We start from the raw sequence: 16,541 nt of genomic DNA, 5'->3' as shown, positions 1-16,541 counted from the left end.
GTCAGTATCATGTCATTGCGTTCCATTTCAAAGTTGTGTGGTTCCACTTCAAAAATGTTGCGCAAAACACACTTTTTACTACTACTCCTTACCGATTTTGTCCAAACCTCACCCAAATTGGTACACCATATCTCTGTAGTCATGTGATCAAGATGTAGGCCTATCTGTCAGATGTTTTGGACTCCATTCCGATTCACTATGACTGGCTTTCAAAGTTTGCGGGAGGGACCCATTTTGCACGAAATGCCACAAGCACCATCGGACCGATCGGCGAGAAACTTTGAACGCATACTCCCAGTAGGCAAGATTTTGTCTAAACGTCATGCAAATTGGTAGGCTACACATTATCTCTGTAGTCATGTGATCAAGACGGATCTTTCTGATTTTTCATATTCCATCCCGATTGGCTAAGATTGGCTTTCAAAGTTTGCAGGAGTGGCCCATTTTGAACAAAATGCCTCAAATACTGAATGCAGTGTCTGATTGCTGTGAAACTTAACTCTACTTGACTAGGCCCAGGAAGAAATGCCCCCCTAAATGTTTTAAATCGACCTCACAGCGGCACTATAACAGGTCGTTTCACATTTTGTCTTATAGCTTGAACCGTAGGTCATACAATCAAAATAATTTTCCCCTTGGATTCCTTGGATTATTACGCAACTCCCTACATAATAGCTTATTGTGGGCCAACTTTGCTGGCCCACAATAAGCTACGTGGCCTGGCGGAGACCTGTGGTCCGAGGAGTACATTTTCTAGTTACATTATAAGTTGCTATAGCCAATCTACTATACAAACTCACGTCACACAGGCACCACGATGTGTAGATCTGCTACTTTTTTAAAATTTGATATGTGAAAACATTTTTAAATAAAAAGGTTTTTGTTTAGTTGTATATATTGCAGTAATAATGTGTGGTTGTCACAAAATCCCAGCTGCACTGCTGTGTGACTATACAGTACAAACTCTGCTCACAGGTTATTGCTTTAGATAAGAGCTAAATCTTTGTCCATTTACCTAGTTAAATTAAGGTTATAAAGGGAAGTTTGTGCCTCTAGAACCACATTGCTGGCCTATGCAGTGGTTCTCAATCTTGTTCATGTCAAGGACCCCCAAATTGATATGTATTTGGCCACGGACCCCCATCTGAAAAGGTATTGTGCCAGGGCCCCTCAGAAGAAAAGATTTGTGTAAAAAAATAGCAGATGTGAGCTTGTAGATCTGCTATTTTTGAATAGCCAACATATAAATGGATAAAGTGGTTAAAATGATTGTGATGCTATGTTAACTACTTTAGCTGGGGACCTCCTGGAACCCCAAGGACCCCTGGGGGTCCCCGGATCCCACTTTGAGAACCACCACTGGCCTATTGGATTGAATCCCACCAGAGCCTTTCTACTGTGCCAACCTTCCCAATGTGTGTCTAAAAAAAGAAACAAATACAAACATTGAAGGAAGGCTTTTGCCTCAAATACTCTTAGCAATATCGTGAGTGCCTTGACGTATAGTCAACAGTGCATGTTAAATAAACTACTTTTTATTGTGTATTATGCTGTTCTTTCAGTTCCTAAAACCATATCTATTTTTTTCTCCAAACATGTTCATGAATGGGGAAGATAGAGGGCACATAACAATGATGGATGATATACTGTAACCAGATGCGTGATTGTCCCATGACTTTCCTACTGGGGCAGTCTGGACTTGTTGAGATACAGTGAGAGCGTGTCAGACCATCACCTAGGCTTGGCCCATGCTCTGTATATTCCAGCAAAACAACCTGTGACTAGAGGGACAGCCTTGAGTGTGTCATGGCTAAATGTCATGTGACATTTCTATTATTGGAATAGCACAGATAGATATTAAGCCAAAGCACAAGACAATTGTCCTTTATCCCAAGTCAAGATATATGATTACACAAACCCATTAAAAACGTAAATCTTTCCTTGAGACCGATGGCTTTTGAGTATTTGTTGCGATTCTGGACACATCTTTCAAGTAACATTTTAAAATGGCTCCATGTTTTTGTTATTTCTATTTTTATAAAATATGTCATCAGTTCCTCTTTTTAATATTCATTTCCCATTTTTGCTCCGTTTTGTGAAATGTAATTTTGACAGTGGTTTTAAAAATGTTGTATGTGCTTTTTCCCTCATCTCTTAACATAGCAGAGATAGGTGGCCTGTATTATTTTTATTCTAGAGATTGCTGTTGACCTTCTGACCTATGCCACAGCTTTTTCATGTAGGTTACTGTAGGTGTTTTGACCACAAATCACGTTGCTGAAACCAAAATGTAAAAAAAGGAACACACTGGCAGTATCCTACTGTATGTTGATAGTGATTGAGCAATGTGCCCCATAACAAGACAAATATATCTCCCTGATTTACCTTAATTCAGTACTCACATATTTTACTTAAGTAAAAGTATCGATAATGCAATGTAGAAATACTCTGTTTACAAGTAAATGTACTTGAGTAAAATTACAAAATATACTTAAAGTACCAAAAGTAAAAGTACTCATTGTGCAGAATGTCCCATTTCACAAGTTCAATATGCATACAAATCTTTTGAAAATAGCAAATCTACAAGCTCACAATGAGTCCGAAATGGCGAAAGATATTTATAGGGCTGTAGTTAATGTATGTTTAGTGTGGTTAGTGCTATATAGGCCTACAACAGGTGTGCCAAATTAGGCTCAAGCCACTACTAATTGAAATGGTTAGCTGTACTGAACCTAACTCCACCCACTCCCAGCCAGAGAGTGGGGATTTTGTACAGGTAGAAAGTACTAAGTACTTCCAATTTTCCATAATTTTACTTCTACTCCACTGCAACTCCAGGGCAAATATTGTACTTTTACTCCACTATAATTTTTGAAAACTTTAGTTACTTTGTAGATTTTGATTATTATTACAATATACTTTGGCAATTTTTAAATTGCAGATCTACAAGCTCCCAACGCATCGCTTTGTGATGCGTTGGGAGCTTGTAGATCTGCTATTTTCAAAGGAATTTGTATACATTTTATACATTTGAAAACTTGTAAAATGGGACCTTCTGCATCATCAGTATTTAAAAAAAAAAAAAGGTATTTAAGTACATTTTGATGTCAGCACTTTTGTACTTTTATGCAACTAAATTTAGAATACCAAACGTGTACCTTGTAACAGACTATATCTACAATAGGGAATTGATACTTGAGTACAACTCCGGCTTTATGCTCTTTCACACCTGGAAATGATGACATTTATTTTCTGTACTTTTCCCAGACTTGCCAGACCTGTGTGAGAACACAACTGACTGACTCAGGTGCCATCACAATAGTCTTGACAGTGGAATGTTGTTTTTGTCTTTTTATCTAGTTTCACAGGAGACATTTGATACCATGTCATTAACCGAGTTGGCAAATGTATGACGGAATTCAGCTGTCATAGCAGCACCGCAAGTATGACACACACATGACCAGTGATGTAATGCAACTACACTGTAGGTACATTTACTCAAGTACTGTACTTAAGTACAATTTTGAGGAAAAACTGAAGGAGATTTAAGGTCTTGCCTGGCCATCTGCACTTGGACCGACCAGGATTTTCTATAAACATTTATAAATATGAATAAATGTAGTCAATGTGTAATGTGATCTATCCCTAGTAGTATATACATGATAATACCTATATTGCCTAATTTACCCCCATTGTAATAAGGTGTGTGTGTGTGTGTGTGTGTGTGTGTGTGTGTGTGTGTGTGTGTGTGTGTGTGCGTGCGTGCGTGCGTGCGTGTGTGTGTGTGTGTGTGTGTGTGTGTGTGTGTGTGTGTGTGTGTGTGTGTGTGTGTGTGTGTGTGTGTGTGTGTGTGTGTGTGTGTGTGTGTGTGTGTGTGTGTGTGTGTGTGTGTGTGGTGGAAAAAGTACTCAAATGTTTTACTTAAGTTAAAGTATCAATACTGCAATGTAGAAGTACTCCAATCCGTTACAAGTAAAAGTCCATAATAAAATAATTACTTGGGTAAAAGTACAAAAGTATTGGTATGAAAATGTACTTAAAGTACCAAAAGTAAAAGTACTAAAATGTTTGAAGATCTACAGCAGATCTACAAGCTCACAATGCGTCGCGATGTGATGCGTTGTGAGCTTGTAGATCGGCTATTTTCAAATAGCTATATAGGTATAAAATAGGGCTTAAGTGGTTAATGTATGTTTTATAATGTAATGATTTATATCTGCAAAGTAACTAGTGACTAAAGTTTTCAAATAATTGTTGTGGAGTAAAAAATACAATATTTGCCTCTAATAGATCAAGTGGAGTAGAAGTAAAAGTATAGACAATTGGGAAATAATCCAGTAAAGTAAAAGTACCTCAAAATTGTACTTAACTACAGTCCTTGAGTAAATGTGCTTAGTTACTTTACACCACTGTGTGCGTGTGCGTGTGTGTGTGTATAAAGTGTTCTTTCTTTGTCACCTGCTATTGCTTTCTAGAGTATTCTGGCTTTCTGATTCTTAAAACTGTGGGCTGCAGGGGAAGCCTCTGGGGGTGGTTAGGCACCCATTTTCCATCGTGACCTCTTCTGTCACCTTTAAACGTTTTTTATTTATTCATACAACTTCTACCCTCTCAGTAACCACTCGCGTACAGTAGTTCCATGCAACCCACAAAACCCGGACCCCCAGCCCACCCCCTAGTGAAAGTAAGTACTACTAACACTGCAGTAATAAGATATGGGAAAATGTGATTGTTGGATATCAGCGCTTCTTGAAATAGCTGCTAAGATTATAGATCATTAAGAATCAAATTGCGAATGATCAACCATTTTATTTAAAAACTGCAGTTATCTCTGTCCAATCATGTGGGCCAAGTAATCTGAAACAATCGGATTACAGCAGAAAATGTGATTATTCTGTCCAATAAATTTGATTTTCAAGTACCGTAGGCATTTTTGTACAAATACTTTTTTTAAACGGGGACTATTTAAGTGGGAAAACACAAGCACATGTAGTGAGATACTATATGGTAATAATGGCATGCACAAAATAGGGACACCAGGGTTAATGTGGTTAAAGAGCCACTGGAGACAAATAAGAGGATGTATCTATATTTACAACATGTGGCTGCCCTTTAGTCTACTGTCTCAAAATTGCACCCACTGAAATATACACACCTGACTTGGGTGGGTGGTGGGGAGACCCAGAGAATTCCCTTCGCACAATAGAGTGTAGAGACGCCATGCAACTTTTTCCATGGCCACGTTTATTCAGAGTACAATTTACAAAAAGAGTTGTAAACCTACAGTCAAAAGGTCAGATACAAAAGACATGACTTACTGAACTCCTGAGCGGGTGGGAGGGGACAGGTGGGTTGCAAAACACATTTGATCAAGGAATTAAAAACAAATGTTGTATATATTTCATTATAATGAAAATGGATACATGATGGTGTCATTACTTACAGTAACTATGGTTTGTCTTGACATTTGGAACTTATGGCTGACACTGTATTTCTTCCCGTTTTATTTGCCATAGCTTTATGTACATTACAGGGAAAAGGTTTTGATGCGTAACATCAATACAATTAAACAGCCACCTTTAATGTATTTCAACCACACTATGATAAGGTACTGGTGGGAAGAGAAATGAAAAAAATAATTGGAATCCCATTAATATTGAGGTGTGATCTAAGAAGTCCAGTAATTCAGCATGATGAGTTACCGCATAATGTGATTCGTGATGAAAAGGCCTCACAGTTCAGTGTAGTGATTAAATGACAGACATGACATGCATGTGTACTTTGGGGGAACATACATATAGTATGAGTGGAAGTGGGCTTTTCATATGATCTCTCACAGAGGTAGCTGGAAGCCAGGACAGTAAAGAATGAAACACTCACAACACACATTCACTCCTCTTGGAAGTAATTGTCACACACACACACACACACACACACTCTTCCACCCTCCTGCTCTCAACTCCGCTGGTTTTCAAAGTGGGGTCCTTGAGGGGGTCCCCAGCAAAATGAACAGTTTAAACACTTATTTAAATTTTCAAGACCCTTTTTTCCGGCTATTCGAAAATAGTCAATCTAAGTGCTTGTAGATTGTCTATTTTTGAAACATTTTGATAAATCCTGACAAATGTTCTCTTATGGGGGTCCCAGGTACAGGATTTTTTATGAATGGGGTCCGCGGCCAAATATATATCGGTTTGGGGGGGGGGGGTCCTTGACATGAAAAATGTTTGAGAACCACTGCTCTGCTTAACTCAACGGTGTCTACTCCTCTCTTTGTCTTTAGACTTCTTGGGTGATCTGCTGCGGCTCCGGTCCTTGCGGCTGTGGCCCTTGTCGCGTCCCTCCTGTCGGTGCTTGTCCCGAGACTTGCCGTGCTTGTGGTGTCCGTCCCGGTCTCTGGAACGAGACCGCGAACGGGAGCGCTGGCGTTTCTCTGCCTTTCTCTCTCGCTTGCTCTCCTCGCTCTCCTGTTCGGAGCGAGAGAGGAGACAAATGAGCAGTGGTGGAAGAAGTACTATAAGAATACTCTGTTAAAATGAAAAGGCCTCAATTCAATATAATACAAAAGGTTTTGGCACAGTAGTAGTAATAATCTAAATCTGCAAAGTAACGTATAACTAAAGCGGTCAAATAATTGTAGTGGAGAAGTATAAAGTATTACAAAAAATATATTATTTGAGTTTTTTTTAGTATCGGCAATTATGCTGCCAATTTTTGGATTCGTTTTTAATTATCACAACGCATATTTTATTTGTTTTACAAAATGATCAGTGAAAAACAAGGGTAATATGTGGTCTAGGTCCACTCTCCACAATCAGGATTGGACCCAAAAATGTGGCATCGGTCGGGCTCTACAAATGAGACACAAGACGATGGCAGCGATGATGAAGACAACGAGGGGGAACGCAGCCTGAACAAGTTCTATGACTTTGTAAATAATAATTGCTTTAGAAATACCCGGCCCTCATGATGTTGACATAATGTAGAAGATAATGCTATTCCCGGACGGGCTGGCTGGCTGGCTGGCTGGCACGACTCATGCTTACTCATGCAATTCTGGTTTAATGCAGTTGTAAAACTGGCATTGTGAAACTGGCAGCTTGTCTAACAATAATAACAGTCACGGTCACTTTGCCAAGTGCAATTTATGTTCTTTCAGTTTTTACATTTAGCTACTGCTCTTATGCAGAGCAACTCAGAATGATGGAGCTAGTTAGCCTGGTTCCAGACGAATCTGCCATTGCAAAAAATAAATTGCGCCTTGTGATATTGTCTGGCTACGCGAGGCTAGGCGCTAGTAGCGTTCCAGATAGTGCCTTGCTCAAGGACACTTATACAGGATATAGCCAATTCATACTCCGTTATATGACAAATTATAAATCAATTAAGAGTTAGATGACCCATCCAGCCAAAGTGCTTTGAAAGTTCCTGTATGATTATGGCCACTTCCTTGAAGTGGTCATTTACATGAATGTGGCATGAATGTGCGACAAGGTAACAGCAAGAAAATTGTCTGGTCTGGAGGAATGTATTAGGAGGCTACATCCTCATCCTTTTTATGATGATATTTGGCTCTTAGTCTATGCTAATTGTGGCCTCGTCCTCAACCTCAGCCCACTGCTTTGGACGCTTTTTGTTTGTCTGTTGGGCAGCTCAAAAGGGAAAAAAGGGGGGAAAAGAGTGCATTGGGAACTGAATATTCAACACTGAAGCTGTCATGTTTGCACTGTGAATAATAAAAAAGAGGCTACACAGAATGTTAAATCCTAAATTAATTTAAATTATCCATACTTAGTTGACCAGGGTCCCCCAGGGCTCTATACTGAAAATAGCTGATCGACAAGCTCACAACGCATTATCACGAGGCATTGTGAACTTGTAGATCTGTTATTTTTGCCAAATGTTTGCCCCAGAATGGGGGCACTAGGGTTCATGTGGTTAAATGAATTCTCAGGATTTTACCGCGTACCTTGGATTTTTTGGGCTTCCTGCTTTCCTCATCATCCGAGTGGTGATGGTGCTTCTTATCTTTGTGTTTCTTCTCAGCTTGGCGATGGCTGGTTGCTTCCTCCTCCTCGTCTAAAACCAGGTCATACTTGGAGCTGGCGGGAATCTTAAGGAAAGCTCCAGGAAGTAAAAGGTTAATTTCACTCTGAAGCGTGTACAAACCATTTGTACACTCACGAGTTACGAATGAATCAATCAAGACTGTGCACGTGTCATGACATGGTGAGTTTTGTTTATGGGACAAAAGAGGAAGGATAGGTTCCACGAGACGTCTACTAAAGCAGCATGTTCCAACCCAAATGCAGGCAGCCAGACATCACAATTTATTTTATCCAAAGTGAAATCCAGAAGGTCAGAGAAACATTTTGTCAAACAGGCCACAACATTAGTGTGATAATTTCAGACTGAACTCCTGACCACCGCTTGTCAACAGGCTGGCCCTGGACTTCACTTTTTCTTGTGGATCTACCGTGCGGATTGTACCTGTGAATGTTCCTGCCCTTTGTGGTTGAACCTGCACCTTAATCTCATGTACAATGCGCGGATACTCCTTTGCAACTTGTTGCAAAGGAGACATGTTTTTCTCTAGTGTTAAAACATTTTTTTCCCTCCTCCCTTCCCACCTTCTTTTCTTTTTCTCTTTCTAACAAAAACAATGGAGCTTAGCTTGCACAAAAACAAATGTCACCCATAAACCTGTGATGTGACAATAAAGTTGATTCTGATACATGAACAAAGCAACGCAGATCAACATTCCTAGCATGACCTTTCGCAATGACTTAGCAGTCATTGCAAAAGATTTGTATAAAAGGAAGGAGTATTATCTCCAACCAGTTAAAGGAGGCTGTTCCTGCTCACACTAACGCAGCCGGAAGATGTTGGTCTAATTGCACAACGCCCTATTACAATGATGATAACCTCTAACTGAATGTGCCTAATTTAGATAATTTAACATTGCAGAGTAATCTCTGTTGCATACACTAGCGCAGATTTTATAATTTTAGGATGTACGTTAAAACGGGCCTACTCTCAATGAAAGACAAGTTGGTCATTATCATCCCAAAAGGGAAATTCGCTTAGCACTTAGCAGCATCTGTGTCTTGCTGTAGAAATGCACTTCATTAACCACTTAAGCTCTTTACTTTGTCGTACAACAAATAGCAAAACTAAACAATCTGCAAGATCATCTACAAGCTGCAAGCTTGGTTGTTGGGGACTAGGGACTACCATGACCCGCCAGGATGTCACGTCCATCTAACAAACAAGGCAGTGCTCAATCAAGTTTCTGTTATTTTATATTACTCGCCTATAATGTTACAAGAAAAAGAGATTGATTGAATTTGTTTGTAAATGCATGACAGCCATGTTTGGTTCAGTCAGCATGTGCAGCACTGCCCTCTAGTGTCTATCATAATGAATCACAGCTCTGTATTCCTCTCTCAAAGTCCAACCCAATTCTAGATTGGTAGATGGCTTTGTACAATAGCCACCTTGTAGGCTATCACCAGTGTTTTGAATTGGATTATTTGGGCAGCATTTTATACCAAGTGGCAAGGCGTGGAATGGCATATCTTGGTAACTTACAGGCGTATCTTTGCTAAAATGAGGTTCCCAACGTGAAACCATAAGGATACTCTTGTTTGGGTTTGACCTTATCCTTGAGAGCCAACTTGGAACGGTTGTCATTTTCGTAGGCTTTGAAGTCATCTTTGCTATATTTTCCACCTAAGAAAACAAGAGGGCTATGATAAGTTCATTGCTATGGCAGCGTGTCATTGTTGAACGGACACAAAATATAACATTACAGTAACTTAAGGTAACTAATGCTTGATTCAGGTTGGAGGCAATAACATTTTTATCCTTTAAAAATGTTGTACACTCTCTGAGTTATGGTGGTCCTTGGAATTACATAGCTTGAGAACCACGGATCCAAAATTCCATGAATAATTATGCAGCTACATGTTAGTAAACTAATAATGTTAATAGTACAGTAAGAGTATAAAACTGGCAACATCAAATGAAACATTAAAAATATTACTGTAAAGGAAATGACGTGGTATCGGAATGGAATAGACTGCCATACCGATACCAGCATTTTAGGCAGTATCGGCAGCTTTTGTTTTTGCTGGTATCGGTTCAACTCTAGAAGCACATTCTACAGTACATGGGCTACTGTACATGGGCTCTAAATGCATGACAGCCATTCCCAGCCAGTCAGACCATTTGCTGCATGTCATTTCCATACTCTTTCCACTTTTCTTGTTTCTCTCCACTGTGACTATCAAATGGAGGCAAAAAGAATTGGTCCCCCCCCCCGGGTTGCGGGTTTTATAAATATTTAACCAATGAAAAGTATCAACAAGAGCTTGAGACTAAATAATTATACTGGATCCATTGGAACACAGGTTCTTTTTTCCATTTTCATGAAAAGTTACAGTTTTGGACAAACAAGGTTTATTCCCGACAGCAACGATATTTAAAACATGAAGTGCAAGCTGGCCGACAGCAACCAACCTTTTCCTTTCCATTTGATCTTTGCGACAGACTGGCTGAAGTCCACGTGTATGCGACGATCGTCTATAAGCACATTGTCCATTTTGAAGTAGGCCTTTTCACAGTCATCCTCCTGTGGAGAGGGAAAATGTACATCACCGCGGGAGAAAACAAAAACACAGACAACAGCAGACATAATAATGTCTCTGGTCTCACTGGAAGCTGTGTACTTTAAAAGTGACAAGCTCAGGCCTTCCATTGATAAAACCTTACTATAGCTGTTCAGGCAAAACTTCTACTCTCTTTTTTTTTTACAGGGACAGTGCACATGAAATTAATTGTGGCAGTGTTAGTTAGAGAGGGTTCATTTTCAAATGCTGACCCCTGGGCCAGCTATTAAAATAGCCATTAAAACATAAATGCATGCAAACTAAGTAAACAATTAAAACTAATAAAGGCAAAGTGTACAAAATGACAATAGAGCAGGCAAGTGGTTAGCACAGCAAGGCACACACTAAGCAGGCAATTAACACATAACAAGACTAGCATGGCATAGAAGACAAGATACATGGGACATACAGTATGCTGTACATGTACAACCATCAAGACAGTGCATTGTTTCTACTGAACTCAAATAAGATAAAGATTTTCCTTGCATTTCAAGCTCAACTGTGACAGGACAGTATAGAAAGAGGAATGTGAGAACAGAGAGGATTCATACGTTCATCCTCATGATTTGTTACAGATGAAAACATGAATGAGGAGGCTCACCTTTTCAAACTCTATGAAAGCATAGCAGAGAGACTCCCCAGATTTCCAGTCTCTGATAATCTCACAACTGCACAGAAACCAGCCAAACCCATCAATTATGTTCAAATGACTGTATATACAAAATTACATAAGTATTGCTGACTGATTACTTAAAATGTCAGTCATTTAAAGTTGCAATCCATAACCTTTTTTAGTCAATTAAAACATTATTTGAACCAGTCTGCATTGAGTATGTTAATACAATATAACTAACACAACTACGGTGGTTGGAGGTGGTCTCTCTGCTCCAATATTGAGACTGTGGTTGGGTAGGACCACTACTGGTTGACCAGAGGTATTTCATGATGAAGCTCAAGAGAATAATATCGCCCCAGCCCAAACAGGCTTTTTGTCTTAGCTCAGCAGTAGAAATGTTTGCGCTCACGCAGGAGACCCGGGTTCTGTTCCCTGGTAGGACAAAGATCTTATAGATTGCAGCTTTAATCATTTCTATGTTTGCAGAGCCACTGTGCATAAGGGCGTCTGCTAAATTCATAAGATGTAAACTTTAACTTTATATGTATTGTAGTGTTTATTTATGCTAATCAGCGAATAGGAGGTGAGCCTTGCCATTTGATGGGTCCAAAGCGTGAGAAGATGATTTCCAGGTCCTCGTCTGTTGTAACCGGGTTCAGTTTACACACAAACAGCACGTTCTCTGGAGGCTTGACATCTGCATCAGGGAGGTCACCCACCTGTAGGAATGAAGAAATCAAAATATGTCAATGTGTGAGACCAACACATTTATTCAAATACATTTAAAAAACATGTTTTAACCCATTAAGACCGGGTAAAGCATCTGTGCCATTTTAGATTTCTTTGGCTATTCAAAAATAGCAGATATACAAGTTCACAGCGCGGCACAGAGTGCCGCTCTACAAGCTTGTAGATTTGCTTTTTTTTATTATCGTAAAACATAAAAAACAAATCTTTGAATATATATTTTTAAAGCGAACATTTGTAACTCAAATCTTTGTGTCTGGGGGTCCCTCCCTGGACAAAATATTTTGAGATGGGGGTCCGCGGCCAAATACATATCATTTCGGGGGTCCTTGAGATTAAATAGTTTGAGCACCACCGATATAGCAACATACGTTTTTTTCAGAAAACTTTAGAATATTTAGAAGACATTTGCAGCAGTGAGATAACAAAATAAAATATTGGTATCGCAAATATGAACTGGACTTTTAACCAGAAAGAAGGATCATGCGGTTCCTGTGGATGTATTCCATCAATGTAGCTCTCACCATCTCCAGCAGAATGGCCTGGGTCTTGGCCTCTTTCTCCTTCAGGATCTCATCCAGTTCCGCAGCCCCTTTCCCCTCCGCGTCGTCTATGGCTTCATCTGCTCCGATACGGCCACTCTACACACCCAAAATTCACATTTTAAACCTTTAACTAATCCATATTTACTCTGCATAAAAGAGGGAGGTTTATAGGGCACGTTTTATATTTGTGTCATTTGTTTTCAAGTTGATTTATAAAATCAATAGAAATAACACAAGAAATGTCCCGTTTTTATAATAATAATTATCATAAAAAGCAACTTGAGCTTCAGGTAGGAATAGACTTTGCCAGTGTAGATTACACCCTGCGATTCTAACTGTTTGATGCAGAAGCTTCTTATTCTTGTCATTGAGCATTAGTGAGGACCAATTAAATGAAGATCATGTTGGAAAAAAGGACTAAATGTTCCTTTAAATAAAAGGATACCCACATCTAGCTGCTGTTTGGTGGGCTCTGGGGAGCGATCAGGCACTGGCAGGTCAGGAGGGTCATCGAATGGATCATCCAGGATCACAGTGTGGTTTATTCTGCAATGACATTACAGCTATGATTGAATTTAGTTCACGGACTGACATGACATTCACTCAAAGGTTCAACACTTTAGCCCCTGCTCATCAGTGGTGGAAAAAGTACTATTTTATTTTATTTTACTTAACACAAAGCATTTGAATATCACGAGCATCTAAGGAAGGGATTTGCAATGTTGATTCTACTCCACCTGATATCCTGAAAGGGCATGAAGTCCTTGTCAACAAAGGTCTCGTTGATCTTGGCCAAGATGTCCATGCCTTCTGATACCTCCCCAAACACAGTGTGGACCGTGTCCAGGTAATCCAGGTTCTCTCCGGTGGTGATGAGGAACTACAGAGACAATAAATGCCACATTTAACCCATTAAGACCCGAGGACGATTCTACAAATGCCTTCTAAATCAGTAGTTCTCAAACTTTTTTCATGCCAAGGATCCCCAAAATTATATATATTTGGCTGCGGACGCCCCATCTGAAAATATTTTGTGCCAGGGGCCCCCAGAAAAGAAATTCAAAATTATTAAAATGTTTAAAAATAGCAGATCTACAAGCTCGCAGCGCGGAGCTTGTATATCTGCCATTTTTGAGAATCACTGTCCTAAACCACTGTTCTAAATCCTAAGAGTTTTCTGAAAAACGTATGTTGCTATATATATACTGTAGCTAAAATCTAAAATGACACAGATACTTTCCCGGTTTTAAATGGATTAACCATGTGTAAACTAGTGTCCCTATTCATTCGCAAGGGTTAGGCTTATCTGCAACTTATAAGCTCAGAATGCAACACGATGTGAGCTTGCAGATTGGTGTCCCCAGAATAGTTCCCTGGGGGACCCTGGTCAACCAAATATACAGTATAGGGTTTATGTGGTTAACATGGTTGCTGCTGTGACGCCTGAATATACTACCTCTGGGGATCATTTAAGGTTTATCTTATAATGACTCTATGCTTACCTGAAATCACAATTTACATCAGAGCATTCTTTCCAATAAATAATGAGTGCACATAAATAGAGGAGGCTTCTCAAATAAATAAAGGACTTATGCACAGTAGTTCCAGCCAGCATTGTTTCCCTTACTTTCGATGAAGGCACACTGGTGAAAATGTTTATTTAGATTACCTGAGAACCATGTTGATCACTCCCATTGTTCACCATGGACACCATCCCCTTCTTCTTGTGTTTGATACGTGGCACCTTTTCTGAGTCAAAAAAGCGGGCCTGGTCCCCATATAGTTTGCTAATGAAAGCAAAGAGAAAAAAACAAACATAAATCACCACCAGTGTTGGGTAACGTTATTTTTAAAAGTAACTTGTTACGTTACAGGATTACTGCCATTAAAAAGTATTCCGTTGGCCTGGGGCGTGGCGTGGCGGTCCAGGCACCATAGGCTGCAATCCCAGCCTGCCAGCGCATCGTGGGTTTCGAGTCCCGGTCCCGACGACCTTTGCTAGGTGTCACTCACCATCTCGCTCCCCATTTCCTGTCAATCTACTGTCCTATCATTAAGGGCATAAAAGCCCCAAAACAAATCTTTGAAAAAGGTATTCCGTTATGTTACAGGATTACCATCAGAGAAAAGTAACTTGTTAGGTTATTTTTGTGTAACATCTGTGCAAGTCTCCGTTGACAGAGACGAGCTTGTTCATTTATCAGGAAACAGTGCAAATGCGTCGGATGGATTTTCCTTTTCCTTTGTGGCAACAGGAAGAACAGGGAAATACAGGTCTTAAATGTAACAAAGTAACGCCATTTTTGTGGAAAAAAGTTACTAAGTAACCGAGTACTCTAATTGCAAAACCAACTCGTTAAGTTACTCTGTTACCCAAAAACGTAATCTGATTACAGTAGCGCCCCAACACTGATCAGATTCACCACCAATCTCACAATACAGTATGTATAAAATGGTCACTACTACTGACAGGCAATTCTTGTTCAATTTAAATATTGAACTAATCTCAGAATGTCCCATATATATCATATCATATACATATCACTCATAACTATTAGACAGGTAATGGCATGGCAGTGACAACTAAAAACGACTTACCCATAGATGGACTCCCCACCACGGCCTGTCCCGGTCGGGTCTCCAGTCTGTACTATGAAGTCTCTCTGGAGGGACGAGAGAAATACTTCTCATTAGGTTATCACACCAATGACTTAACAGTGACTAGCTAAAAACACTTGAATAAAAACGTAACAAGGTTCCCGACTTATAAGACCAATATGGACTAATTGTGCTGAGAGTTCCACAGATTTACAGATTTATTATAATAGACCCCCCTACGGGCCAACCTACAGTGGATAAAGTGATTAATTCAGTTGCAGATTTAACGTTACACAAATGACAATGGTTCTAGCAGTGGTGGTTGGATTAGTCCGTAATATCATGACTCCACAATAAGCATCTTTACCTGAACATTGTGGATGAGGCAGTAGTTGTAGAATTTTATTTTGCATAACTTCAGAAAGTTCAAGGAAGCTGCAAAAAAATAAGCAAGACATAAATGTAATAATAGAAGTCACGTTAAGACTTCATCGGTCGTATTGTGGTCAAAACAAAAATGGATACAGGATAGGTGGGCACTAGAGACATCTGGGCACCTCGATGTAAAATTGGCTATTTTGTCCAAAATGTTAAAAAATTAAGTAATGTAAAGTAGCAAAGTGCACGGTACATCATTATCAGACTTAAATGTATCCTTCAACTTCTTGTTTATGCCCCAAAATGACTGGATATACAGGTTTTGTACCAATTGTATGTAGAAATATTAGACCTTAATTGTCTAATGTTTAAACATGTATACTTGTATACTTCACTTTACTTAAGAACATTCTCCAAATATTTTATTTTTTATCATTTTGGAAAAAATAGGCAATTTAACACCGAGGTGCCCACTCCTTGTAAGTGCCCACTCTTCCTGGGTGCCCACTCTATCCTTGGGTGCCCACTCTTTCTAGTTGCCCACTCTTCCTAGTTGCCCACTCTTCCTTGGTGCCCACTCTTTCTAGTTGCCCACTCTTCCTAGGTGCCCACTCTTCCTAGTTGCCCACTCTTCCTGGGTGCCCACTCTTCCTTGGTGCCCACTCTTCCTGGGTGCCCACTCTTCCTAGGTGCCCACTCTTCCTGGGTGCCTTGTGTGCCCACTCTTCCTTGGTGCCCACCTAACCAGCTAGCTGAGTTAACGTTAGCTAGCCTGTCATAAGCTAGTGCTTAGTGGATGTTTGTACCCTTCAACTTCATTTATAATTGATCAATTATAACATGCAGCTGGTTGTATTTTGACAACAACAGAGTTATAATGAAGTAATGCTTTCTTACTTTTAGGCCTTTCTTCAGTAAACAAATCAATGACAATGTCGCCCAGCGTCGTTTCAAGCAGCACCGCCATGATAACCAACAACAGACAAC

At 39.8% G+C, this 16,541-nt stretch overlaps 1 protein-coding gene across 1 annotated transcript; it reads right to left on the bottom strand.

The window, feature by feature from the left end:
* Positions 1-5,224: 5,224 nt before the first annotated feature.
* Positions 5,225-16,528, bottom strand: ppil4 (peptidylprolyl isomerase (cyclophilin)-like 4). The gene is made up of 13 exons (XM_084082491.1): positions 16,452-16,528; positions 15,544-15,611; positions 15,177-15,241; positions 14,248-14,365; positions 13,316-13,458; positions 13,028-13,124; positions 12,558-12,674; positions 11,881-12,005; positions 11,272-11,338; positions 10,522-10,633; positions 9,642-9,732; positions 7,970-8,102; positions 5,225-6,467 (listed from the first exon to the last, which is right to left on the bottom strand). Exons 1-13 carry the CDS (start codon positions 16,519-16,521, stop codon positions 6,252-6,254), a joined length of 1,422 nt encoding a protein of 473 aa, XP_083938617.1. The 5' UTR covers positions 16,522-16,528; the 3' UTR covers positions 5,225-6,251.
* Between the last annotated feature and the right edge of the window lie 13 nt (positions 16,529-16,541).

Source organism: Gymnoscopelus microlampas (assembly GCF_963454915.1).
Source record: "Gymnoscopelus microlampas genome assembly, chromosome: 16".
NCBI lineage: Eukaryota > Metazoa > Chordata > Actinopteri > Myctophiformes > Myctophidae > Gymnoscopelus > Gymnoscopelus microlampas.
This window is presented reverse-complemented; position numbering and strand designations above follow the sequence as displayed.